This window comes from Mycteria americana, chromosome Z, assembly GCF_035582795.1.
Source record: "Mycteria americana isolate JAX WOST 10 ecotype Jacksonville Zoo and Gardens chromosome Z, USCA_MyAme_1.0, whole genome shotgun sequence".
Lineage (NCBI taxonomy): Eukaryota > Metazoa > Chordata > Aves > Ciconiiformes > Ciconiidae > Mycteria > Mycteria americana.
The window spans coordinates 28,280,280-28,308,251 of NC_134396.1; the positions used below are offsets into that span (position 1 = coordinate 28,280,280).

Sequence of the window (27,972 nt, forward strand, 5' to 3'; positions counted from 1 at the left end):
ATAGTCACTATTAGGATGACAATCCTCGGAATGCACACTGAGCAAGAGCATTAGTAATTTAAAGTGTCAAAACAGTTTACAGCTTATTAAGCCACTTTCATTTTTTTCCCTACAGATTCATTAAAAAGGGAGCATAACTACTAGCGTAAAACAAATGAAAAAAGTCATTGCTCTAGTATTTAAAAGGAAGTTGTCTGAACGTGTAATGAGTTAGGCAATAACATCTATCTGTTCACACCAGGGCTCCGTGTAAGAGCATTCCTGAAAGACACTTACATAGATGAAGTTAATACTTAATGTGGTACATGCTGCTGTCTTTGTATCTGCAGGAGATTTAGTCAGCTTTTAATACAATCACCGCTGGTGCAATGATCTACCAACTCTTCTCTTGAAAAGGGATTCAGGAGCCAAAAATAGGACAACTGCAGAAAAGTTTACCTTTAATCTAATTGTATTTTCTACTTTTTTAATCATATACTTAGGACTGAGTTCCACATCATTTTATTAACATTAGTGGGACTTAAATGAGCAAGCAGTACTTTGCATGAACAAGGATTGCAGAATTTAGTTTTTGAACTTCTAAAACCATTTGTTGGCTCTTTTACAACACAGCCAAAATAATCAGCCTCATCTGATAAACAACATTTAATTGCCAGCAACTTGGTTTTGTATAGCTACTGTTCTCGCTAACAAAAGTCTCATTGGGCTACAGCTACGGAAAATATTTAAAGTTATTAGTGGGAGCACAGCAAAACTTCAAGGGAAAAAAACACAGAAATGTGAAACTAGAAATAACAATTTAGTTTTAAGATACCCACATTAACATGCACATCTGACACAAATAAAAGGAGTGAAAATAAGGTCTTTAAAAATTGGGGGGTATAGAGAGAGGATGCTGTTTTGATGATAAGGATCAAGAAAACAAGTTGGATTACATCTAAGATAACATTTTCCCAGGAAATAAATACTTTAGCAAACAAGTGACTCTTACCACTTACGGAAGCTTCATCAGAAGAAGAATCTTTTAGAGAGGCTTTTGTTTCTTAAACTCAAAGGAAAACCATTCTGGGTGTCAGCCATAGTATCAACAGGCAGGGCAGCAAGAAACTATCATCTGTAACACTCTTCTTGAGTAACATATATGCAGGCATTTGCTAGAATATTTACTGCCAAGGTAATGATGACAAAACACCATTAAACTGTATTGTTCTCAGGCGGTTCTTGTCCTCTGCAGGAAGATGGTAAGTCAAATAGTCCTAATATACTGTCAAAATCTGATACTCACTGTTGCTATTCAGAATGTTTCTATACTTTCTGAAGTAGGTCTTTCCCTTTGTAGTAATGAATATCTTCAATTAGAAAACTCGATATTTAACTGTTTATGTTCTACCACATCAAAAAGAGTAAATATCTTGTCATGTGTCTTAAATAGCCAGGACATGACTTCTTAATGGTAAACAGCAGCTGATCCTCACCAGAATCTACTCAATAGCTCCATTTTCTTGACTAGGAGGCTCAGGTTGTTTTTGAATGCTGTTCTACTTTAAGTGTATTGATCCTTTGTGAAGTCGCAGAGCAGTGGTGATTCTGATGCTTTTTAGCTGATGGAATCCCTCCTCCCCTCCCTCCCTCCCTTATTGAGGGGACTGCTGTGCAGGCACACCGTGCTTCTTCCACATATGTGGCACTGAGCTCTGTGCTGATGTGTGCTGCCATGCATGCTTAGCATAAAATAAACTCAAGCCTTCAGCACAGTCCTGTGGGGGCTGGAACCCACTGTCTCCCTGGAAGACTTTCTCCCAGCCAAGATCAAAAGCTGTGCTCAAACTACAGTATCAAACGCCATGGTTTACAGCTCACAGACATAGCATTAAATCATCACTTCATGTTCACATCTTCCATGGCTTTACATGCCAAAATGTACTTGACGTCCTCTTGGCTGGTCTTACCATTTAGAAGATTCAAAACATTTAAAAACTGCCAACACCACATCGTCAATCACTTGTTAAACTCAAATGACCCAGACACTTTGTGCTACTGCAGCACGAAGACTTTCTGTCCCTGCCATCCTTCTTCTTGCTGTGTTTTTAATTTTGAACTATGCCTCAGATTAGCAGTGTGTCACTAGAACAAGGATACTTCAATTCTTAATTCTGCAATATTCAACAGTCATGCTTTAAGAACGAGGAAATTGGTAATGAACAGGTTCTTAGCTCTTGATCCCTGCCAGTCATTTTCTATTCAAGCATAGAAAGTCCTGTAGTAGTCTACTACTACTCCTCTCCCTTCAGTCTCAGTGAAGGGAAAACACAGTCATTCTTTACTATGATAGAGACACTCGCTCTCTGCCTAGGTCTATAAAATAACAATACAAACCCCAGAGTTCTTATTTTCTTCAATTATTTTATCCTTCACCAATGTATGCCAATTCCTCTTGTGATTCAACACCTTGCCTCTGTGTGCTGTCAGATTCTAGTGGTAAGCTTCAAGCAGAAAAAGCAAACTAGTGTCTCTGTCCATGGGTAACAGATAAGAAACAGCTCTACCTTGTCTGTTTAAGGAAACATCACTGAACTATGACTCTTAGTACCTATTTAATGTTCCTCCAAATAGATGGTGGTCTCCTATCTCTATGAAATGTTGCCAGGATTGCTCATCTCCTTATGAACATTTTTGAATGTTTATGTCCTTGAAAAACCTATTCTAGGACTGCATTTGGCCTTCTCTTTATATGCACAGCTAGCAACTGCAAAGATCTGCAATTTCCAATAGGAATTGCTTTCTTATTAACAGTAAGATACATCCATGTATACCCATCGTATCTGAGCAAGCATACAGAAAACTCAGCTATTAGTTCTGCTACCTGGAAAAATATCTTCAAATAATTTTCTTCATATTTTGAAAGCATAGTACTCCTCACCATTAAGTTAGCCATTTGAGAAGAAAAATCTTTTTCGTCTTATCCCTCTCATCCATCACTCATATGAGCCAACAGTAATACTTCACTCTTCTGCTCAGTGATGTGCCAAAATCTAGTTTGGATCATTTCTTAAGGGACAACGTTATTTGCTATCGCTTTTATCAATCCTACACCAAGTTGCAATACAAGTATAAGTCTCATCAGGTAAACAGTGAGACGCTTTGTAGGGGTACCAACTACCTACCTGCCACAGAGCAGCAGGTGGCACCACTCCTCATTACAAATACCCAGCAGTTCTATGACATGAAGCAAAGGCTAGCATAAAATAAGCCTATTGACAAACCCTACTGAGACATTTTGTTAGGTCTACATTTTATGTTCAGGATACTTCAGTGAAGGGTAGCTGAAGGCTTACATGGTCCTTGGTAGTACAATCCACGACTTACTTACAGTGAACATTAGGAAATGTGCATAAAAGCAAAGAAAGTAGCTTCCTAGTTATGTTGGATTTTCTTCTTATTACACAGGCCTACTCCTAAAACTCGCAAGTGTGGGACTTCTGTTTGGTTTGGTTTTGTTTTAAAATAAATACAAGCAGAGATGCACTGCTTTCAGGAATAATTTCTGTATCAAGGTTGAATCCTCGGAGCCCTCATGAAAGCAGAGCATGTATCATGCTCTCTGAGGACTGCTGACCTGAGTAAGAAACTGCACACAGCCCTCACCCTGTGCTAGTGCTGGCACATGCCTTTCAGTATCTTGCTGGCTAGGTACAGGACTCAGGCTCTAAAAGGCAAGGTGCATCAGGCAAGCCTCCATGAGGCTGGATTTTCTTCTTCCATCTGTATGCATGCTATGCATTCCCCCCATCTGGGCAACAATTCAGAAAGGTGGAATCAAACTGAGTCACCTTTCTCACATTTAGATGTTTCTTGCCACTAACAAATTAAAGCATATTAAATCCTTTACATTAAAGGGATCACAGGATTTTAAAATTGCCAATCACTTTCAGTTTATGAACAAAAAGGATTCTTAACCCAATGTGTTGGTTTAAAAATAATCAGGGAAAGATATAAGACCATGTGATCAAGTTTCTTCTGCCCTAAACAGAAAAAACTTTTTGCAAACTTTTTTACCATTTCATCTAAAACCCAGACTTCAACACTGCTTACAATCACACAACAGAAAAAAATCTTAAGCCATAAGGCTGAAGTTGAAATTATTTCCAACTTACTAAATCACTTCCTATCCTAGGCTATTATCATTAATACAGAAAGTCTACAAACTACAGCTATCCGATCAATATAGCAAATGTTAACTTTTTTTACCCGTACAGTAAATCCACTAGTCAGTTTACCTCCACAGCAAATTCTGCATTCATTATGCACACATCCCTTTTTATGAGAAGCATGAATTTTAGATAAGTAAAATTGTGTAGTTTACATATTCAATGGAAATGTTATCAGCTTATCGGAGGCATTGAAAAAAATTTCATGCTGATGCAAGACAGACTTTACTCCTTTGAAGGCGTAGTATCTTCACTGTTTCAGAACTTCACCAACGCATGCTGTAGTCTATGTGCTAAACATTCATTTAAGGAAACCCAACTGGCAGCAAAACTACCCAGTGCTGTGCTAGCCAAATTTGCAAACAGGCAGAAATTACTCTAAAAAGCTTACTATATTACGATCCATTCAACAACAGGCAGTTTTTTTAAAGACAAACAAAAAGAATCAAAAAATCCCACCCAAAAACACACAATGGACACACACCCCCTAACAATGGTCATTTAGTTTAAATTATAGTAGTTTACACAGCCTGGTATTTTGGCAAAACTATTAGGGTAACACTTATTTTCACTTTTTCTTCCTTCGTGACTTTCTGGCACGCTGTATTTAAAATCACATTCTATAGCAGACGAGGCAAACAGCATTGTTCTTACCCAAGCCCCTCCTGGGTACGAGCTTCCACTTGAATTCTGGAGACACCTATCCATCCACCCACAGAACTGGCAGCAGCAGAAGATAGAATAGAAACGCCACACTACGAGGCAATTCAGTTCAGTGAGGTTGCACCTTCCTCCTCAACACCACCTGACTATGAGATAGGAGCATTTAGCCAGTTATTTCTGAATCTATTATCAGTGCATCCCTGGACGGTTGCTGCAATACCAAGGGACCTGCCTACACCATCCTTAGCATGATCAAGCAATCTCACCACTAGGGCATTTTCAGTTTCTTTAATAGCATTGGGGTTTTTGTTTAGGTGGGTTTGGGGGTTTTGTTTATTGTTGGTTTTGTTTGTTTGTTTAAGTTAAATTCTTTCTTCTCCCTCCTCTCACAGTTGTGGCAGAAATTCTCATGCAGAGCGAAATGAACAAAACAGTAGCTTGCTGATATGATACGTTTGTATACATAATAAAATAAAGCATCATAAACTGTATTTTTCAAAAGGAACAGCTGTAGAAAAGGAGTTGGAGCTCTCAGAAAAACAGAGACAGTAAGAAGGGAAGAGGGGGGGGGGGGGGGGGCAGTTGCCCCTGTTGAAAATCAACAATTATTAAAACGATATGCATGAAAATGAGCTGAGAATGGCTTTACCGTTTTTATCTCTACCTTAGCATTGTCAAAAAAAGTTCAAACTGACAGCTTTTCATAGACTACTGGAATTTCACTAAGAGAGCATTTTAAATGATCAATCATTATACCTTACCAGACACATATAATCTAACGACAAGGCAGATGGAAGGCAGGTAAAGCTTTGCTCCTCACAGACCAGAAGCTGGGGGCAGGAGGGGAGCTGCTGGCATTTTAGGAGGGGTGTTTGCCCTCTCTTCGTTTTTAGAAAAGCAAGTTCTAATTTTACCTTTTCTAAACTTCACAGATACATATTTAGCTACAGGAGACAACTGTTTTATTTTAGGAATTATTACTCCTCACAGCAGTAGAAATATTTGTAATACTGTCTTATGAGTGAAATGCATTAAAAAAACCTTCAAACACACCAAAAACTTTGTATACAAACAAAAACCCCTTCAAACACACCAAAAACTTTGTGTACAAATAGATGAGACTTCTTAAAAGTCTCACCTGACCTTTAAATGTCAGACCACCACCTGTTGGGAGATCGATAATGTGTCTTTTCTTTACATTCTGCATGTGAGTCTTACTTGTGATCTCGAACTTTGGGGGCACGCGCAGGACTGTCCTTTAGTTAGAAAGCAACGCAGCGCCTACAGTGCTGCTTCATGAGAATCTGGTAATGGAATACCGGATCAAAAGTGATCAAAAGGTTTTGCTTCCAAACATCTACTTTGTGTCCATGACTGAGGGGGCAGGGAGGGGTGATGAGATAAAGGAACTTTCCTGATGGTTTGTCTTATTGAAAATGTGGAATTTGCCTATCTATATATTTATTATCGATGCAGTATCTGAACACCACGAGAAAATACTGATTACTGTATCCTCACATTGTATTACTACTCTACAGATGCAACAAAGCAACTGAATAAGCACAAAGGAAGAAAATCAAGGCAAAGTTGATCATCTGCTTGAGTCTCAGGTGCCACAGGAAACAGGGCCAAGACTAAGCTCATCGTACCGGCTGACCAGCACCCACCTTTGCCAACATCACAGTGCACCCCTCTGGAAAAAAAAACAAAACAAAACAAAACACAAAAAGGCTACATTTCTAGCCACCTTTTTTAAAAAAAAAAAAAAAAAGAAAAGAAACATGAGCATTCACAAATGTTTCAGTTTTGGACTGACCATTAAACAGATTCAGTAAACCAATAATCAATTTATTGTAAGTCAGGTGTTTTTATAGCCTGAGGGAAAAAAAGAAACATCAGCAGCTTTATCTGACACCAAGTTCTTTAAGTTCAACAGCGAATTGCACTGCACATGCACAGTAAGCAAGATCCAAATTTTCCATAATGAATCAGCCATATTGTGGGAGCAAGACACATGAGAACTACCTGGGTTACTATTTACCCACTGTAATACGCACATACAGTTTATCTGATCACTAAAATGATTGTGAAATAATCCTACTCAAGCGTATCAAGCTACCCCAGCATGAATTTGACACAGCACTGCAAAATATACGTAATCCTAAAAATAGTCAGCAAAGCAATCAGATCATGGGTATTTAGAAGTGACCACAGTCTGACAGAGGAGAAAGAAAAAACAAAGCAGTGTCAGTGCAGGTTTGCAGGTAGGAGAAAAATCTGCTTTACATTGTGCTGCTGGACATTAATGGAAATGCACAGCACTATAAAAGGTTGTTATCAGATTTATTAATAGAACTCAGTGGTTCAACAGTATTTTTAGATGTATGTTTTAACATGAGCTCTTTGCAAGTAAACTGAGAATTTACTATGTTTGAATACCCCTTATCAGACCAATAGTTTATATCAAATAATCCAGCTGAGGTCAATACAGGCAATACCGTGTAGAAAAATGAGCACCTCAATATGCCAGAGTGTGATACTGCCAAAAGTTAATATACAATATGTAGGTAGAGATAAATAGCGGTTCACAAAAAAAAAAAAAAAATCTGTTCAACGTTTCCCTTAGCAAGTAGGTCTAAATAAGACATGCTGACAAGAAAATAGGTTGGAAAAGATCCTTGTGAAAGAGCTAGCATATATAAATAATAATGACAGCTTACTGACAGTTTTACACAAAACGAATAAAAATTCCACTTATCTTACTATGGAAAAAACAAGAAATAAATCATGCAGCAAGTAGGACACCAGATGAGGCCAGATGTTTATGGGACTAACGCTGCGTCACACAAATATTGGCTCAGATCCAACGAGACAATTAGGACAGTGTGATCCTAGTAAGACAGTCTTCCTAAACTTCAAACCAATTTACTGGAATTTATTACACAGTGAACTTACAGCTAATGCTGGAGACCTTAAATTACTAATATCTCTGAAAGCACACTGTATTATACTTAGCATTTAGTACTTCGAAAGCACAGACTGCATCCCAAGAAATAAATTATTTATATTTAAGTAAAAAATTATATAACCTCAAATGGTTAAATCAGCACAGCTACCAAGAATAGAAGACATACTCTATAAATGGAGAAAATAACTACAAGCCTGATACTGTCCTTAAATTACCACATTTTAAAGAACGGCATCCCAAAACACACACCTTGCGGTGTTCTACAACCTACAGCATCCAAGCTGATTAAGCACTGACATCAGCAGAGAAGCTTCTGCTCTCTAAAAGCATTGTTCACCACTGCAAAGTGCAGACAAAAACCAATTATTTCATAAACCCATTGTGAATACATCATTTTCCCCTCCTCTTCAAGGAAATCCATCTAAAAAACAATTTTTGTAGTTTAAGTGTTCGACATACCTGCCAAAGTAAATTTTCACAGATAAAACCCCATAAATCTGACTACCATATTTATGATTTCAGGGACTAGTAGGCAGAGATAATATACTTACAGGATTAATTCAGTTAACTTCAGGTTTGTAAATATAGTCCTTATGCAAAAATAAGTGCTGCTTCTTTCACTCTGTTCTTTTTCCACCACACACACGAAAAAAAAAAAAACCCACGGAAGAAAAGCATAAAGAGAAAACTGATTGTGTTTTATTTCTCAATTTCCATGAGGTTTCATTAATGAGTTATCGAGCAAAAAGAATAAAAGGACAAAAGTTTACAAGCCAGCAGCTGGCATCACCGGCACTCTCCATCACCGAATTCAAAAGAAATGTCAGTTAGAGTGGCAGCAGCTACAGTCAATGCTGGAAGCTGATGCCTCTGCGGGAAGAGGATGCTGGGAGATTTTCCCAATCTGTGCTGCAGCCTAATTCTAATCCATCACTCCTAACTGCAAGGAGAAAATGGAGACACGAGGAACGCAAAGTGATTTATATTTAAAGGCAAAAAGGGAGTTACCTCAGTATTTCCCAAATTTAAAAAAAAGAAAAAAAAAAAAAAAAAGATGCTACAATTAAAGTCAGACAGAAAAGGAAAAGTATACTAATGCAACTGCAGTAAAAACAGATTTAACATACAAGAGTTGGTAGCAAGCGGTACTGAAGAAAACTAACTAGCTCATGTTTGATTTTTCTTATTTGACAGTACTAAATCAACATTTTTTTTTAAGTAACCCTTTGACATTTTTTCCCCAGAAATCCAAATTTTTATCTAGATTCCCGTGACCAAAATAAAACAATAGCACAGAGAGGCAGCTAGTAAACAGTTATCTCCGTGAATATCAGCAGCAATAGGAGAAAGTCGGAGTCAGACGCAAAACAGATGCAACAGCGATCGTTTCATCCCCTTGGTCTAATCTCTCCAGATGAGATAGGGGAAAGCTCAGCACATGGGAGCTAAGCATCAGAAAATTAAACTATGTCCTCCACCCTTACCTTCAAAAAGTATTCTTTAAAGCTGTACCACCCGCGCTAATACTACCTATTCCTAGCTATGTTTACTGTCATGAACGGAGATTTACTCACAGAAATGCCTCAAAGAAAGCCTTTAAAACACAATGCAGGAAACTATAGATTTGCATTTACTCATTTCAAATGGGTGCTAAGTAATAAAAGCAGTAATACTTCAAACCAACCTATTTAAAGAATTTATTTTTGAAAATACAGGTAAGCATGCAACATACTACGAAAGAGTTGCACAGTATTTCCTAAAACACCTGAGGAAACCAAGGGCTATGATCAGGTAAGACATGCTTTGCAGGACAGAAATGAGATGGACAGCTGTAACTTACGGACAACACCTTTAAAATCAGGATGTTTCTACCTTTTCCCTGAAGTTGTGCCTGATTGCGCTAAAGACCAAAGGAGTTCAGAGTTATCCGAGTTCTCCACCATGTGAGTTGGAAGCAGTGCTTATGTGTACTGTCACCTATTACTTTATTTGGGGCAGGGAGAGTCAAAGTGCCAGCACTTCTCTCATCTTGATTGCACGTGAAAGGTAAAGCAGTTTTGAATCAAGGTTGAGCAGTCACATAAAAATCGACTCAGTTGACAGACCAAACGTACAACATTCTGTCTTTAACCCAGCGTAAGTTGCAGACAGTCCACACGTGAGGCCTCAAAGTATTTCCCAGTAAAAGCTGAAGAAGAGTCAGGAGCACTTTTCCACAAAACTGACAAAAGCAAGCTTTCTGTCTGCAAATATTTAACACATGTTCAAAAGATTTTCCCTGGATTGTCTTAAAGAAAAACCCAGCTAATACACACTCAAGCCACCTTCCATTCAGATTGTTTCCCAAAATGCTCCGAGACCGTTTTCAATCATGGAGGATGGGGGGGACGGGACATGACAGCACCAAACCAACAAAACCACCAAAACACGACATTATTAAAGACCAGAGAGGTTTTTGTTTGTTTGATAGTTTAAAATAAAGAATGTGGCAAATCTGGCTTTCAATCCTTTTTCCCTAAAAACAATTCCTCCTTCTCAATATCTGAGCAAGTCTAGCCTCCAAGTTTTTATTTTTTTCATCTATGAGTTAGAGTTCATCTTTCATTTTCTTATCTAAAGCACTAATGACTTAAAGATTGTACCACCAATCCAAAACACTAAGAGTCTACATCCCATTCAAAGTCTCTGAAGTTATTCAGAGAAGGCAATTCTTGAGTGGCATGACTGCAAATAGCATTATGCAGTCTTTATTAAAGGACCGGATAAACATTAATTTCCTGAAAGAAATTTAAAGAAAGAAAACACAGATGTGATCAGTAGATCATGCATTCCAGCACAACATCCGAGATTCCAACATGATTATTAATAGACTCCAGAAGTCTCCAGGAACCCCCACCCCAAAACTATTATGCGAGTTTACTGACACAGTGTTAATTTATTTTTCATGCAAGAGCAAGCGACAACCCAAATATTTGGGCTCAATTAAGACAAACTTCTTTTTGGCAAACACTGGGTCACAGAAAAACAGGCTGTGGTATCTTTCTGTGCACTAGCCTTTCAGTGAAGGCTTGCAAGAGAGCAGCATGGTGTGGAAGAGACACAGAGGTTCAGGCTGTTCCGTGTAGCATACCCCTGAGATTTTCTGTTTGTTTGGTGTCCCCCCCCGCCCTGTTTTTCCCCCTCCTTGCTTTCTAAAAAGTTATGGACGCAGGTAGGAATTGCACATTTCAAAGTCAACAGAAGATACCAATACAAAAATTTGCTCAACGTGGCCTGAAGACTTCTACTTAAATACAAACGCCCAGAGAAATCTTACACCAGAGGCAAAAGGTGTAGTTGCAATAAATATGGAAGAGTTAGGAATGACATGATTATTGCCCACTGAAAACCCCTCAAAACTTAAACAATTTATAATCCCAAGAACTGTTTGGGGTAGAGAAGGATTAGTGACATTAGGCTGGTGTCTCACTGCTGCTGTTCCAAATGTTGAGACTGACAATATAAAGTAGATACTGTGTCATATTTATGTAGCTATGAAAATATTATTTACTGGATACAAAAATCACCTTTACTGGACTTTTTTTTCTTTTTGGACCTTGAGGACCAAACATAAGAGAATAAAACTTTGATCATTAAATTGTCACAGCTGTTTCTCACCATCGTAAAACAACGTCAGAATTTGAGTTCAAACCTATGGAAACAAGCACCGTTCTTAAAAGTTTTTGGCTCCCTGAATTCGATTTTGAATTCAGGGCCATCTCCTCAGCTGTTCAATTTCATTCACTGACAAAACACACGCATGTGCAGGTATAACTGAAATCTTAACTACACTTCTGAGATTACAAGGATAACCTGCTCTAACTTCCTTAAACACTTCTGGCCCTTAATCTATCACTCCAGTAATACCACACAGAGCTGCTTTGGTAGGATCAAGGATTAACAGTATCCAGCTTTGGGTAGGAAAAGGAAATGCAAAAGAGGAATGACAATATAGCAATGAAATATACCTCTTTCTGCTGAAATTGATAAAGATAGAAAATCCTAAGAAATCCATTATTCATCAAAAATCATCTGTCTGCTTTTCTACAGAATTCTAGCTTCCACCTTGTCACTATTGCATTTTTTAAATGTGTTTAAATGAGATCTCACTATGTTTCCACTGATACCATAACTCAGGGTCTGGTGTCAGAAATTTCTATACAAATAGCACAACATGAAGGCTTCCTCTGCATATGAACTGTTTGCAGCAGTCAGGCAGACTACTATGTTTCTTCCCAAAGACAACTACAAAGCATCTTCTATAAACATACCCAGGCAGCTACCATCACACAGTTACACTAAATGTTGTTATTCATTTGCATAAGCCTCTGATAATGGGGTGGTAATTGAAAACACCATCTTGCCTTTACCTCAAAGAAAAAGACTGCATGCCAACCAGTACCATGGAAAAGCATAACAACTTGGTGATAACTCATCCTGTCACATACAGGTGACATTTTAAGGAACAGCAATTAAAATGAGATGGGAGGAAATCCAAATACAATTAAAATTTCATGCAAGTTCCTGACAAACTGAAAACTTCAGAGGATAAAATACATACAGAAATCAAAATAGCAGTGACAAGGTCAGTAGGCTCATGGTAGGCATAATATGGTGATGGTTAAAAATTGTCGAGAACTCAAACCTCTTTTAATCTTCTTCTTGTAAAACCAAAGAAGAGACAATTTACAAAATTATACTTGGGCAACAGAAAACATGGATCTCTGCATTCCACAAAAAGAATTTCTGAATAACTTGGGGAAAAATTAAGGTATCAAAAATATATAGGAAAAAAAAAAAAGTCATAGAAGTTGAGAATTATCTTTTTCAGTAAGACTGAAATTAAAGGTCATAGTTTTTCTACAGTAAGATTCAGGTACTAATGAAGCATTTTTAGCAAGAATTAAATAAAAGAACAAAACAGACATAAATCTGTTCCATGCATGTATGTTTTTGAACCTGTAGATGCTTGGCAGGTAAAAGCATTAGGTTACCTCATGAAACAGATTTGCCCAAAACTTGAAGTAAGCAGACACTCCACTGGGAATATGAGGAAGTATTTGGTAAAAAGTAGCTTACCACCACAAAAATTCTTGGCAGAGGCTTGAATCTCCAGAACAGAAAGAACCATTTGTCTCCAGTTACTCAGTTCCTTTTACAACAGAATATGCCAATCTGAAACCAGTTCTGAGTTAACACAACCATGTAATGGCAAATTTACTTTGACATGTTCCACCTATCCTCTTTGTAAGGTTGAAGATGCTATACCAAAAGTTACCGCCAAGGCAGTACTTTGAAAACTTAGTAACTCTGGCAGAAAAGATACTAGGTGAAATGCTACTGCTTGCTTTAAGCAAAATGGCAGACTCACCTACTGTAATAGCCTTTCTTTGGCTTTAGAACGAGTCAGTAAGGAACTGCATTTACAGGTGGAACTCCTTTTAATGGTCCTTCCACATTTCTACAAAACAAGTATTTTGGGCTCATTACAAAAACTGTTTTGGAGCTGCTGTGTATACCCACAGTAGCCACCACGAGTAGAAGATCACAAAACAGTCTAAAGAATCTAATCCATTTAGACAATCGGAGCAAAGACTGATTTCCTCCTGGACCTGTCCTCAGATATGACAGCCAGCACTAGAGATTTAGGGAAGGATTTTACCCTATTAAGATAACTCATTGCCCTTTTAACATCAAACCTGCACAACCTGGTATCTACAGTTAAGCAATAATATTCAGGGAATAAAGTCCGTTAAAGCCAAATTAGATTAGCAAAACCATTTGGTAGCATTTATGGGAGCAATATTCAGAGCAGGGTTACTCTCTATGTATTTTAGATGAAGAATTAGAGTGGTGTATGAAATACTATGAAGCCATGGTTCCCACACATTCTTTCCAAATTCTCTAAACCAACAAGTTGATCTGACAGAATCTGAACCAGCTCTGACCTCCTAAGTAAATATCAACAGTCTTTGTAGACACAACTGTCTGTAAAAAAGGCCCATTTTATTTAAATTCAATTGGATATAACCAAACTGCAGTAAGCCACACAAACCAATGACATGCCTGTCATCACAGAGCGGTAACAATGCCACTTTCTTATCCAAAATAAAAGAGATTGAAACATCGATACAGAGGAAAATTTTAAGATTAATGTTATCAACAGAAAAATCAAAAAAAGTGATACAGCTTCCCAAAAGGTTGAACCTCTGGCAAGTAATTGTTTCAATGTAGTAATGTTTCCAAATTTCTACTACTGTATTATTAATAGAAAAAACTACCATTAATTCTAGACAGGGAAAGGTCAAGAATAACCAGTGTTGCACTAGATTTGGGAAAGGCTTCCCCTCAGGCAAACTACCAGCGTCATTTGAAAACTACCAAAGAGTTTCAAGGAAGATAAGATTGAAGAGTTCCACAAAAAGTCCCAAGGTTTTTTTTTCTGTTCCTTAGGCACTTTTTAAAAATAGCTGTACCTTCTGAAGAATATGAGAAAGGATAGAGTCTAATCAAGTGAAGAATCCTGCCCAGATACAAAAGAATACACACATTTCTACATAATTTCCGTAACTGCAGAGTAGCTAATTGTCTAAACACAGAGCAAGTCAGCAGCAGCAAGTCTTCCAGCAGAGATTATCCTACTCTTATTGCTCAAATACTCATAAACTGAACTGCCTCTATGAACCTCATTTTCAAAGGAAACAACCTACACAATTATGCCAACTGTCCACTCACGTGTCCCCGTGCTCTTAATATTTTAACCCATTGGCCAGTTTTGTTCAGCTAAATTTTACAGAGAAGCAGTGGATTCAAGAGACAATTAAAATAAATACCCAGATAGCGCAGAAATACCTGAAGGGTACCTACCGAGGGAAAGGCTATAGTATAATGCTTAATTTTCTGTTTTGTGGGCCTGCTGAAAAATCAAGCTACCTGTTGACCATCCAGGAGTACAGAGGACGCAGGCGCAGCTGGGTGAAGAGAGGGGTAGGCAGGTCATGAGGACAAGTGCAGGGACGAGTAAGAGCTCAGGGAACGCAGTTACTCACACTGCTTTCTCCTAGGCTTGTGCAGGACCACCTGAACAAGAACTGCTGGTGGTCCTATGTTACTGAAACAGGCTGAACTAAAGGCTGTGAAACCTGAACAAATGGAAAGTTAGTTTTAGAATACACATATACCAGAATCAGCCAACAGTATAACAGCACAGGCGTCGTACTTTTGGCCAGTGGACGAGGACAGCAACCACAGTGACAACTGTTCAACTAGAGACGTCAAGTAACAACACGATTTCTGTCCCCCTAATATTCTCTCCATCATCCCGCATTTACTCTTCTACATAATGGCTGTTACAGATAGAAGCAATACCAGCCAGAACAAACTAACATCAGTCTAACTTCTACACAGCTATAAAAAGTGTCCCTGGATGACAGCTATGAGCACAGAAGAGACACTCAGGAAGAACAAATCAAAACTCTGCATGCCACTAATAAACATCCATGCCCAGCTCAGATATCAATAAAGAAACAAAACAACCTTCTCATAGAAGGAATGAGTGTTGGATGAATATTCTCATCAATTAAATATTACAAAGTGACTTTCTTCCCTCTCCCAAGGGAATGAAGGGCCAGAGAGAGAAGTTATCTGATCATACAGCAACTGCTAGGGAGTCGAAGGAAGTAAAAGCAATCATTACACGAAAAGTTCTCAACACAAATATATCAGATTCTTATTTCCTTCCTTCTGAGTCCCAAGAAGCGGTATGTTTAATTTTTCAACTGCAGTTTTACATAGAGAGCAGACCTTACTACTCTAGGTAAGATACAAATAGAGGGTCTGGCAAATCTGTAAAGAGTAATTTGCCATGGCCATGGAAATTTTGGCAATTAAATTCAGTCCAAAGCTACTGCTCCTGAGTCTAGAAGTGTTTTAGCAATCTGAGGATAACACTAGAAGTCTCCTTCTCATGTGCTGTGTGGCACAGAAATGGAATAAAATCCTACAGACAAACTAAAATCACTTATGAACAGCATCATCTGTTTCCATCACAGTTTAAGTAAGGCGTTGCTTCAGCATGAAATCTAGTGCAGAGAAGTGACTGAATCTGACTTAATTAGGGAAAAACATCTGTGCAGCAGTAAATTATGAGGGTTAGCAATTTCCATTTGAAAATCTTGCTTAGATGGTCTTGCATAACATGTGATCCAAAGTTTTTCCACTACTGCTGAGCTATCATTTTTTCACCATGCAGAAATGTCTAGAGCCATCAGTATGTAACTAAAAGTTACTAAATTTGCTATTTTTAATCCTTTACAACTTTCACATTTGTTGGCAAATACTTCATCACATATATCAATCTAATTACACTTCCATTTCCCAACTCCTGGGAACTTTAACTATTCTGGAAAATGTGAATGTAGTCAGTGCACATAAAATGATGCTTCCCTGGAATGGTGTGCACGCAGTATTTCATTGCTGTATAAATAGTTTAAATAAAAACATACACATTGAAAAAAATTCTACTTACACAGGGATGTTTTCAAAGGCATCTTCAAAATTCTCCTGCAAAAGAAAAAAAACTGTTTCAATCAAATGTGCATGTGTTTTGGAACTCTTCCTGTAACGCAGCAAAAAGTTAACATTACCAGATAGCACTTAATTCTGCAACGTACAGTAATAATCAGAATATTCAGTCTACTTTCTAGCTTTTTGTTATACTTTCAGTGCAAATCATTACCCAAACAGATACATTTCCTATGGGCCTACTACATCAGACTACAGTTAAGTTAAACCAAAGAGATCTTCCTTTTCAGACTCCCAAACTTCCACCATATAATTCACAGACAGCAATACAGACTTCTGCCTCAGGAGTTTGTGCAGCATATCTGATGCATCCAGGATGCACTAGCTGACCAGTATATCTACACATTAAAAAAAAAAAAAAAAAGCAGTGTTCTAAGCATACAGCAGATATGCAGGTTGGCCAGAGCATATATATACTAGGTCCAGGATGCATTATAGATAGCGTGCATATACAGCCAGCTCACACATTAGTAGCAGTTCTGTGAACCAGTTGGTCCAGGCATCCGAAGGATGGCTCTTTCCACCTAGGTTCAAACCGCTTTCCACCTCAGTTCAAATTTCAAATTAAAATAAAGGAAGAGATGCACAAATGTAAAAATGGGCAGAACGGTTCGGTTCAAGGGTCATCTATTTCTGTATCCAGTTTCCAAAATTGGTCTGTAGAAGTGTGTAGCAGAGACAACAGGGCACACAGCCCTCCCTCCTACATCCTTCTCTCCACTCCACACTTTCCAGCCTTTGGCAACTCAGGGAATTCCAGGCCATCAAAGTGGTTCCACCAAATGTGGTTTGTTCATCTGGTGATTTTCAGTAGATCTCTGCTCCAAGCACCAGTCCAGTCTCTCCTTGATCCCAAGTAGACTTCTTTCTATTCATGAGGTCATAACCTTAGTAAGGAATCTCACAAGTCTGCCACCCATTTTGTGCAAAATAATAATTTCTACTTGAACCTGGCTCCTACTATCTTTGTTTAACAGTCCTTAGCCTTTGAATTGAGAGACAGTGAAGAATCAATTCCTACTTGCCCTTTCCTTAACACTTACGATCTTGAAAACCTTTGTTATATTATCCAGATCATCTCTTTTCCAAACCAAAGACTGCTACCTTACCCAGTCACTCCCCAAACAGAAACTATTTTCCACTTATGACTGTCCCTTCTGCTCCTTCCATCAGAAAAACGGGAAGCACGATGGAACAGATTGTTCCAATTTTTAACATATCCCAGGAATAACACTGACTTGGGTGTACAAAGGAGTAAGATAACACAAATCTCACACAGCATTCTCAGGGTATGTAACCACCAATGACACAAGCACTACAGTGCTTTCATCAAACCTTCCAAAAAAAGTTTTCAAAACAAAACCAACACAAATGAAAGAAACAACTTAAGTGCCTTGCTAAAACACTAACTGCAGCTTAACTTCAAGGCTGTCCACTCAGTTAAGATAATGCACATGCTTGGAATAGTTAAAACTCACTGGCAGTGAGGTGGAGAATTAGCGTTTTAGTGGTATTTACCTTGAGCATGATAACATGAGATTGAAGCTAACATTCAGTAATACTTCAGAACAGACCTATGCTTCATGAATTTTGCATTTCTCAGCAAACTCACCAGAAAATGCAGCTGATAAATAATCAAACATTGTAATGATGCATTAGATACTGTTTCTCTGCCACAGGAGAAATTCACCAATACACTACGTGACTGTGATCCACCCTCCAGAAAAATGTTACTTTACCTGTATTTTTAACTGACGAAAAATTTCTGTTCAGAAGAAAAAACAAACTGTTGCAAAAGGACAGGACTTTTATCATCCTTCACAGATAGAATATGCTACTACATCAGTTTTGAACTACTGCAACTGCATGTTCTTTACTGTCTGCAGCTGCCACAGCCAAGGAGTAACAGGAACGTATTTAAAGAAGTATTATCAACAGACTGCCCAAATGCTCTCTTCCAAGTAAATTTACTGGCCAACAATACTATAGCAGGCAGAACAAGACCTACTGTGAGGAATATAGTAATCAACTTAGAAGAAGCAAATAAAATGAAGCCTGACCTGAGGAGAGCTGAACTGAGTTTCGAAAAGCTGAACAGAAACCAACAGGAACAAACGTCCTGAACAGAAACCCTGTTACCCCTGTCTCACCCCAGACACTGACAGAAGTCATCAGTCTTCTAATAAGGTGCTTCTCCGAAGACTGTTTGCTTCCTTGAGCCACTTCTAGAGACAAGAGGAGAAATCCAGCAAAGTAAATAAATAATCAAAACACACTGACAGCTTTTTGAAGCTCAAAAAGGTGAGCTTTTTGAGCACACCTCCCATTTTTCCTATGAGAACAAACTTGACAAGCAAAGTCAAGGTACTTTTAACTGTCAGGTACTTATAAAGAACAGTAACAATCAGAGGTTTACACCAAGATGTAAAAATATCTGTGACATGAACCTTTTGCCTGCTCTTTCAAACCTGAGAGCAGCAGCTACGTACAAGAAGAAAGGGAGAGATAATTCACATTCTGTCTAGATAAGGGCCTCCTCTGCCTGGCTCCTACTGAATTTTGTTCACTGCTATTCACACTGGTCAAATGCATGTCTAAACATTTAGAAGATGAAGTACAACCTTGGTATTTTTTCCCCACATACCAAAGCATAGGGAATAATCACAGCATCTCAAGAGATTCTTCAAGGGAGCTACACACAACATTGCTGAAGGTGACTTCTTCTATGCCAAAAAAAAAAAAAAAGGCATAATTTTTCTGAAGTTCTCCATGCCTTCCCATTCCCTCTGCATGCAAAACAGGTATTAGAAAGCATTCAATTTGACATCTTGTTCTCATTTCCTTAACTGTCTCACACAAGTTTGTGGTTGGCTCTACAGACTCTCACAGATTCTCTATATATAGAAGAAAGTTGAAGGCACTAAGAGAAGCATAGCCATTTTCTACTCCATTCCATGCCTATTACAGCAAAAAGTTAACATCACTCTGAAGTGTAAGGCAAAAGACTGCAATTCAAGTACCCAGAACAGCTCCTCCCAGATTAAGTTCTGGGATTCATCATGTTCCTACCAGGATATAAAAGGTTTCAGAAGTACTCAGACTTTTCTCTTTTATTCACTTTTCTCCAGTAGTCTGTTAAAACTTAAGTGTAAATTAAGCCTGTTCAAGAAGAGAAAAAAAATTAAAAGTGAAGTGTTACATAAAATACAGAGCATCTTGAAGACTTCAAGCTGTATATAATATACATATATGTATAGGTATACATATAATATATATTATGTACATTAAAAAAAAAAAAAAATCAAGTGATTGATAAAGTTTATCCGTTCCTCAGAGTGCAGAAGCAGCCCAAAAACATGGACACATTCTTGCACGTTTGGTTAAAGCCTAGTAAAGTTCCCATCTTCAACTGCTCATCCCAACACTGCAACTTCCAGGTGATACAGCTGAAATGCCATAACCAATTTCCAGAGGTGCTTGTTCATTTCAGTCTCAGCAAAGCAGATTACTTAATTCAAGCTAAATAGTTTTACTTAGTACCAATGACAGGCTGCACACAAGTTCCTTCAAGCCTAAAGTTGTCTGCAACTAAATCAGCCAGATTTGTGACTTCTACACTTTAGCAGTGTTAGCGTTGGAATACAGTTCCCTTTATTTACATGGCTGGAGAGACTTGACAGAGACTGAGGTTAACACAGTCCTTCATTCACTTCCTTCTCCTGACCCGGATCCACCCTGCAGCAAGTCCCAAAGGTCCTGCTCCAGCATGTCCTTGTTATAACAGCCACAAGCATTCAGCAGAAATTTTCAGGAAATACGAACTTCAGATATGAAAGGACAACATACCATCTCTCCCCTCAGTTGACTGAACCGAAAACTGCTAAGGAGGCTGGAAAATCTCCTGAGTAAACAGCAACGAAATAAGCTAAACTCACAGGTGTGCAGCTACATGGGAGCATGGCTGACTCCAAGTCCACTGTCAATTCTCTACTCCAGCATTTTGCATTTGCATTATAAAAATATTGAGATTTCCTTAGTCTTTCAAGTAGACTCTGAAACTTTAGCCAAAGAATTGCTAGAATAGCCTAGAGCTACCATCACAGCAAGCAACAAGTAACTGAAAGACCTCGGTTACTGTAAACTGGTTAACATGATACCAACCTCAGGAAAAAACCAAACCAAAACAAAAACCACCACCAAAATAACTCCAAAACAAAAACCTCACAAAAATTGTATTTAATTAATTGAATTAGAGCAGAGTTGATGTGGTTTAGAAAAAATGGTCATTTGAGAATATTGAAAACCTCTTTTGGTTGAAGGAACTGTAGAAACAAACACTTTGGACTTGACAAGCCCTTTTTTTACATGCTACATTGATCTAGTTTTTAAAAGGTATCCAATAAAACATATATTATTTTAAGAATCAGCTAAGTAAACAAGAGGAAAAGCAGTTGTCAGTGGAAGACTGTAATTAAATTGTTTCTAACAGAATTTCTCCAAGGCTTCTTTCTGTTCAACAGAATTTTTAATCAATACTCTCGAAACTAACATAATGCCAATGAAATGTTTGGCCATAAAGAATCAGTGGAATACAAATCAGAATAACAAAAAATACATTCCCCTTAAGTGACTGGGATCATTGAGTAAGTCAGTCTCAAATGAGGAGATGCACATGTAAAAATCAAAGAAATCATACACACGTTGAGGTTGTATTATGAAAAGCAGCAATCCTAAGAAAGACTGGAAGATCATTTTGACAAGAAATTCAATATGAATTCCTGTTGTTAATCTGATCCTTAAATTAATCTGCAAACAGCAGAAAACAAAGTTTTAACATGCAACACCAAGAGGACAAAAACTGTAAAATTTTGTACTTTCCTAGAGTTCAGCCTTCTTGAATGTTGATAAATATGCAAGATAACAGAAAAGATCCCATGAAAATAGTTCAAGAGGTAGAACACATGATTTATTGTAAGAGCTCCTTAAAAGTTCAATCTTTTTGATTCCCCAAATGCAGGACAGCAGAAGTACTTACTGTCTCTGGCTCATATAAAGAAACTCACAGAAACAAAATCAGTACCAGGCAAAACCTCTTCGGTTTCTTGTAAACATTAGTTTTCATCATGCCTTTTTTCTGCTGTGTCAAATTCACATTTTTCAGGCAGAATGCTAACTACTGGAGCACACCAGCGAGAATACGGACACTGTCTTTCATGTCTCCAAATTAAGAGTCCAAAAAGCACACAACATTACAGTTCAGCTATGCACAAATTACTAGGTTTGACACTAGCCAAGTTTCATGAAACTGATGGCTTTTGTTACACAAGGAGCAATTATCTGTAGTTCTGACATTACTCTATGGAGAATTTGTTCAAATCAACTCATAGGCTATGACTTGAGCCAAAGATGCTTTTACACTATTGAATTTACTGTCAGAATCCCTTTCATAGAATCAAAACAATAATGCATGTATAGATTCCTTTTTAAGTAGTTTCTGAATACCGCTCTTTCCCAACAAAAGTATGCTCATTCTCCCTATAACATAAAATATCTTTTTCACAGATTACATGGATTTGATCTTGTTGCTTTAATCAACACCTACGCGCCCCCCACCGAAACCAACTCCACTGAGGCATCAAATATCAGAAATGACTACTTCACAAAAAAGAATGATGGAGATGAACAACAGTGCAAGCTCACTGGTCTAAAGTTCTGAAAGTTCAGCTTGTAATACTGCTCAGTTAAAAATAAATACATTCAGCTAAGGAAATTGGGTTTTTTGATTCATCTGCAGTAAGAGAAGTAGGGTAACACATCTACACACATCTATAAACTTCACATAGAACCTGCACGAACTAAAAAAAGAAACAGCTGGTGGCTGTTCTGGAGGAGCTGTGTTTTGCTAGATGTTTTCCACTGCAGATGAAGCACCTCAGCTGGCAGAAGCCAAAGATCAAGCTTGGTAGTTCAGACTTACTTATTCAATCTCATCTGCATAGAACAGTATGCCACATTCAAGATCTTTACTAATGTGGATGACTTGGCCAGGGTTCATGCTTTAATGAAAAAAAAAAAAAAAAAAAACCCCAAACCACAAAAAAACCAAACCCACACCCCAAAAAGAAAACAGGGGTTGATAAGGTAGAACCCAGCCTTACAAGAAATTTGGTTAACTACTGAACAGTTAGCAATCCAAATAAACTTCAGGGTCCTTTAGCTCAAAAATTAGATGTCAGTACCTACAAGAACAAAGGTTTCTCCATTACAGTCTGGAAAGCAGTGGCCTTTGGATGCAGCTGGTCACCCCCCAAAATTACCAAAAGACACATGAAAATTGAGTCTTAAAAAATCTACCCTCCATTTTTTTACAGAGAAAAGATGTTCGTAATGAAAGCGCCTGCCATAATCAAGTGCAACTAATCAAAATGTTTTAAGAAGTGGACAATTCCTACTTTGATTTCAACTGCATGCAAGCTGGACAATTCTTAAACAGCGTACCAGCCACACTGTATGAACCAGGGCAGGACTGAGAACGAACATCAACGGAAGGAATTGCAGTCAGCAATGTCAGTTGTCGTGGGCCGGACTGGTTACCTACCAGAGGGAGCAACAAGGCGAAGGCTTTTCTGAACATACCTCTAAAGATGGGGAACAAGGCAGTCACACTTTAGTAAACTGACATCAGTCTCGCTTGTTCGGAACACAACTGGCTGAGCCTGTGCTTTTTTAAATGACACCTCTCCCTCATGACTGAAAAGTGGAAATAAGCAGATTCAATTACACACTCAGCAAGTACAGGATCACAATATACTTCACTTTAATTGACATGCAAATGGCTGCTGTCAACAGTTATTCATGTTCAGATTCATATCCAACATTTTGCACACAGAAGCAAGAGTACAGTTTCAGTTAAAGTTGGCTGAATACCAAGTCCCTTACTGTTTACACTGGCACCTTGCTGCTATTTGACCTGCAGTTGTTTTTGCACAAAGAGTGCTTCTAAGACGCAGAGAAATAGGGTAGCAGCATAGAACTTCATTGCTGCAATAAAGCTTTTTTCTTCATTTTAAAATTAGTTGACCATCTTTCCTGTCCATCTCACACACACCCCCTTGGACACCCCTGAGTTCAACAGAGTGTCATGTAGGTTTGTATTTGTTTGTGAGTCACACCAGAAAAAGAAACCAACACACAACAAAACAAAGAATCCACACTTAATAGGGAGTTCCCAATCCAGTACAAACGCACTAAAGTACGCTCCTCATTGAAAATCTCTGCAGAGACTGAGTGTGTCATTATTCTTGATCAATTTCGTTGGACAAAACTGATTGCCAAGTAATTCTAAACTGAAAGGCAAACACAAACAGATGCACCTTCGCTGGACACATCTTCCTTTTCATACTGTAGGAAGAGTGATCTGAGAGGAACGTGAAGGCGACTAAGGAGACTGAGAAGATAGAGACAATACACAACTGTTCCTCTCAAAGCAGACACTACACAAGGGAAGACACTGTAACTCTAGCCATAAGAAAGATTATTCAGTCAAATTAATTCTTCTTGCAGCAGACATGCCTCTGAGTCTTGCAAGAACTTTGTGTCAAGCTCATTAAAGTTTTTACAAAAACTTCAGTGTCATTGTTCAATCATTTCACAGAAATTATATAAAACCCCATTAAAATCAAAAGGAACTTTAGTATGCTACTTATTATGTCTATAAAGTTGGTAAGACCCTTGTTACATCTTTCTAGACCTAATTCTTCTGACACATAACCATAATCAATAAGTACTTGGTACATCTGTATTTTGCAGGTCACTGGACACAGCATGGATGAGATACTGCTGTTGAAAGACAAAGTTGGTAAAGATTTTCCTACCTCCAGTCATCTGGATTAGCAATAAACATTTAGCAAACTTCTACCAACTTCCAAATAGACTATTCAGTTTATTTTTTTCATTCAGTAGAAGAGGTAAAGACGCAATGAGAGGTTTCAGAGACACAAGCAGAGAGTACTTTCAGACACTAACTGAAAGTAAGGCATTAGGTAGAGCATCAGAAACAGAGCAAGTGTTTACTGTCTTAACTTGCTTGTATGCAGCCAAGGCATGAGCAACTTGAAAGTCACCAGCCTCCCTGCGACTCAAATCAAAAAGCCTGGCCTTATCAATTCTGGCAAAGTTAGTATTTCATAGCTAGTGATGTTTCACCCGTTCTAGTTCAGAACTGGCCATCTCCCATTGAGTTTAACTTTTCATGACTGGCTAAGCTTCACAGAAACTTCATCTCAGTCTAGACAAAGGATCACTAGACAGTTTGCTGCTAACAAAATGGTATCACTTCAAGAGATACAATCCTAGTGCGTAAGGAGGCAAGACGCCTGCTTGCACTCATTGGAGTCAACACACCCTACCAAACAAAATAAAAGTTACTGTGAAGAGGACATAAGAAGATCCATTTGACAAACATCAGACAACACATCTGTGCTCTTTTTGGAGCTGGAGAATCCCAATTCTTCCCCTCTCACAAGGGTAGATCTGTTCAGTAGTCTCACCTAACCTTCCCACCTTCATTCCCATATTTCAGTGTTCCTGATGGGGATGATGAGGCAAAAATTGACAGTTTTCATCTAGGCTGCCTTATGTTACAGTGGGACACTCAAAATAAATAAAAAAAAACCAACAACAAAAAAACCAAGAACAAAAAACCATAGTAGAATTGGAAGTGACAACAGCCAATGTATCAAGGTCTCTAATCCACTACTGAAAGATTTTCAGTTTGCTGACTGAAAATGATTCTCTATCAGCTGGAAAAGCAGCAAGAAGTGAATGAGAAAGAAAACAAGTTCCTTAAATCACTTGTTCCATACAAACAGCTTTGGATAGGAAAGAACAGTATACGGTTAACTTCACCTGCTTCCTGCTTCCACATTAGATATGTTGCTACCATGACCATTGATTGAACCGTCTGGCAAAAGCCGTTATCTTATGGCACGTAAAAATATCTTCCATTGCTGTTTGTTTCATTATTTGAATGCTACAACTTCTATTTTTGCCCTGCTAAACTTCATTAGTAAGTGTAAGTATTTGCTACTAAACCAACTTCTCAAAAATCTGAAATCCTTAGATGTGAAGAACAGGTTTATTCAGAACCAAAAGACAAAGAAATTATCCCTTCCTCAATCAAATACATACTCTTTAGTAGGAGTGCTGTTAGCTGCAACTGAACTGAGCTGTTGACCAAACTGATCAACATTAGAGACAGCAAAAAACTACAACCAACCAGTGCTCAAGAACAGGGGGTTAAAGAACTGGGAGGTAAAACAAAAACCATTGAGAAGGTAGTAAACACAAATATCTAAAGCTGAAACTGATTATAAATCAAGACCATTTCAAAGGTTTTAAGCTACTAGTCAAAACATGTGGTAGCAGAGAGAAGTAAGAATAGCTCTGCCCTTCAAGCAGTGGGGAAACGTGCATATTTCTTGACAGGCAAGGCTTAATCTTGCGATAAACAAGTGTGGGAAGTCAAAAAGACTGTACAAACTACATCAAAAAAAAAAAAAAAAAAATCTTTTCTCTTGTTTTGTAAAAGCCATGAATCAACTTAAGACTTACCCTGAATTAAAGACCATCTTTCCAAAATATCTGGCTGTCATAACAAAGAATCAGTCATTGATTTTTTCCCAATTCCAATGCTCAAAAGAGAAACAAATTCCATCAGTTTCACTAGATGAAAGGGTATGAGCTATACTTTGATGGCGTAATGCTTGATGCCATCGCTGTAGGCTTTGGAACTCTTCTAGTATAAATTTTCAGGACAACTGCCATCTTATCTACCATGAAGAATTTCATAGCTTATACAAGGAGGCTTTCCAAAGATCCCATTTAAATGCAACTTCAGTTGTCATACTTCCACAGACTTCCTCATCTCATTCATACAACAATGTGCTTTATGGCTTTAAAAAAAAAAAAAAACCCACACAGATTAGTCCAACCAGGAAAATAAGAACTGCTCAAGTCACAGCTATACTGCAATCCACTGTAAAAAAGGACTGCATGATCAGCATAAGGGAGTGCGGTTGCTAGAGCATTCACATACTTCAGAGACAGGTTCTATTATTGTTGCTTGGTATTTGGTACAACTGGAAGCAGTTTAAAGAACAGGACTCAAATAATTGTTTTTTTAATAATAATAGTCATCATCTTGCCATTTTATCTTAGTGCTGTGACACACTAGTAGCATGTCTGAACAGAACATGATGTTTCTGAAGTGTAACATCAACTGTGCTTGTACCATGAAGACAAACACTCACCTGTGAAAGTGCAAGCAAGAGGAGTATCAGTGCTTTCCATCAGTTTGTCATCAGATAAAATTTTAAAAGTGTATCAGAATTACTAACAATACATTCTCACCATTACAAGACTTAGCATCCAGTTCTGTCAGTCCTGGGCATAAGAGGTTTGTCACTGGTGGTGGGTCTTTAGAAAAACTATACTAAAATAAGTATTTGCAGTTGAGATTTAAATGCATTTACTAAATTTCCAAGCCCTTCTCTGGCAAAGATCTCTCGTTAGCATACAACAGTTTCCAAGCTTTGATGAGGTCTCTAATTCCACAATCAAGTTAATGTTAAGCACAGGTAGCTTTCAGCAGGAAGCAGCAAAACTTCAGTTCCAGTCTCTCTGTCCTCACCCCACAACATACCTGACTTTTTGTCATGCAATGTACCATGTTGAAGACAAAAAAACCAAAAAACAAACAAAAAAAAAACCACACACAAACAAACAAATTCACATAATTTTGTCACTTTTTAAAAAAGAAGAATCTCACACATACCAGGATGGATCAAACAGAAAGACACAGTGTAAGTCAAGCTGTAATTACAAATCAAGAGCCAGTCTTGACTCAGCATAAGAAAGAAGCAGACACAGTGGAGACCACTTCCCACTAAAGGAAAAAGGGTAAAATATAAATAGCTAAGAGGAAGAGCACATTGTGTTGTCTTGAACTTTACTAGGCAATTTCAAATAAAGATGCTCAATGCTCACTGCTTCCAACGATTTCTAAATCTACCAAGAAAAATCCTAATTATGTAACAGGTTCACTGTGCACTGACTACAGACTTACCCAGACAAAAGCATCACCTCTTACCAATTACAGTTCCCCTAGAGGGATATTTTGACAGCGTTCCAGAATGCTTACCAATTACAATGTAATCAACAATCCTAAATAAGTCTCATTACAGAGGCACCACCTTGGAACTGCTGATATTAATACTTTTCAGAGATGACCCCAAGCTGGGGAACAAAACATGTTTACCTAATATTAAAGATGATTCAGTGCCAGCTTTGCCTATAACTATTCAAAAAAAGAAAAATATGAAAGGGACATTAATGTGAGCATCTTGGGTACTAACCTCCCCCTGTCTCCCTCAGGTTAAGTATCCTCTTGACTACACAGCTGGTTACTCATTTGTACAGAATGCAACAGCAGTCTCTGCATATTTAGCACCA

The 27,972-nt window shown here is 38.1% G+C and overlaps 1 protein-coding gene across 1 annotated transcript in view; it reads right to left on the reverse strand.

The window, feature by feature from the left end:
* TTC39B (tetratricopeptide repeat domain 39B) overlaps window positions 1-27,972 on the reverse strand; it is a 71,679-nt gene that overhangs the window by 34,764 nt on the left and 8,943 nt on the right. The window contains exon 2 of the mRNA XM_075526791.1: window positions 16,406-16,440. Coding sequence (XP_075382906.1) covers window positions 16,406-16,440 — 35 coding nt within the window. The remainder of the gene's footprint in view (window positions 1-16,405; window positions 16,441-27,972) is intronic.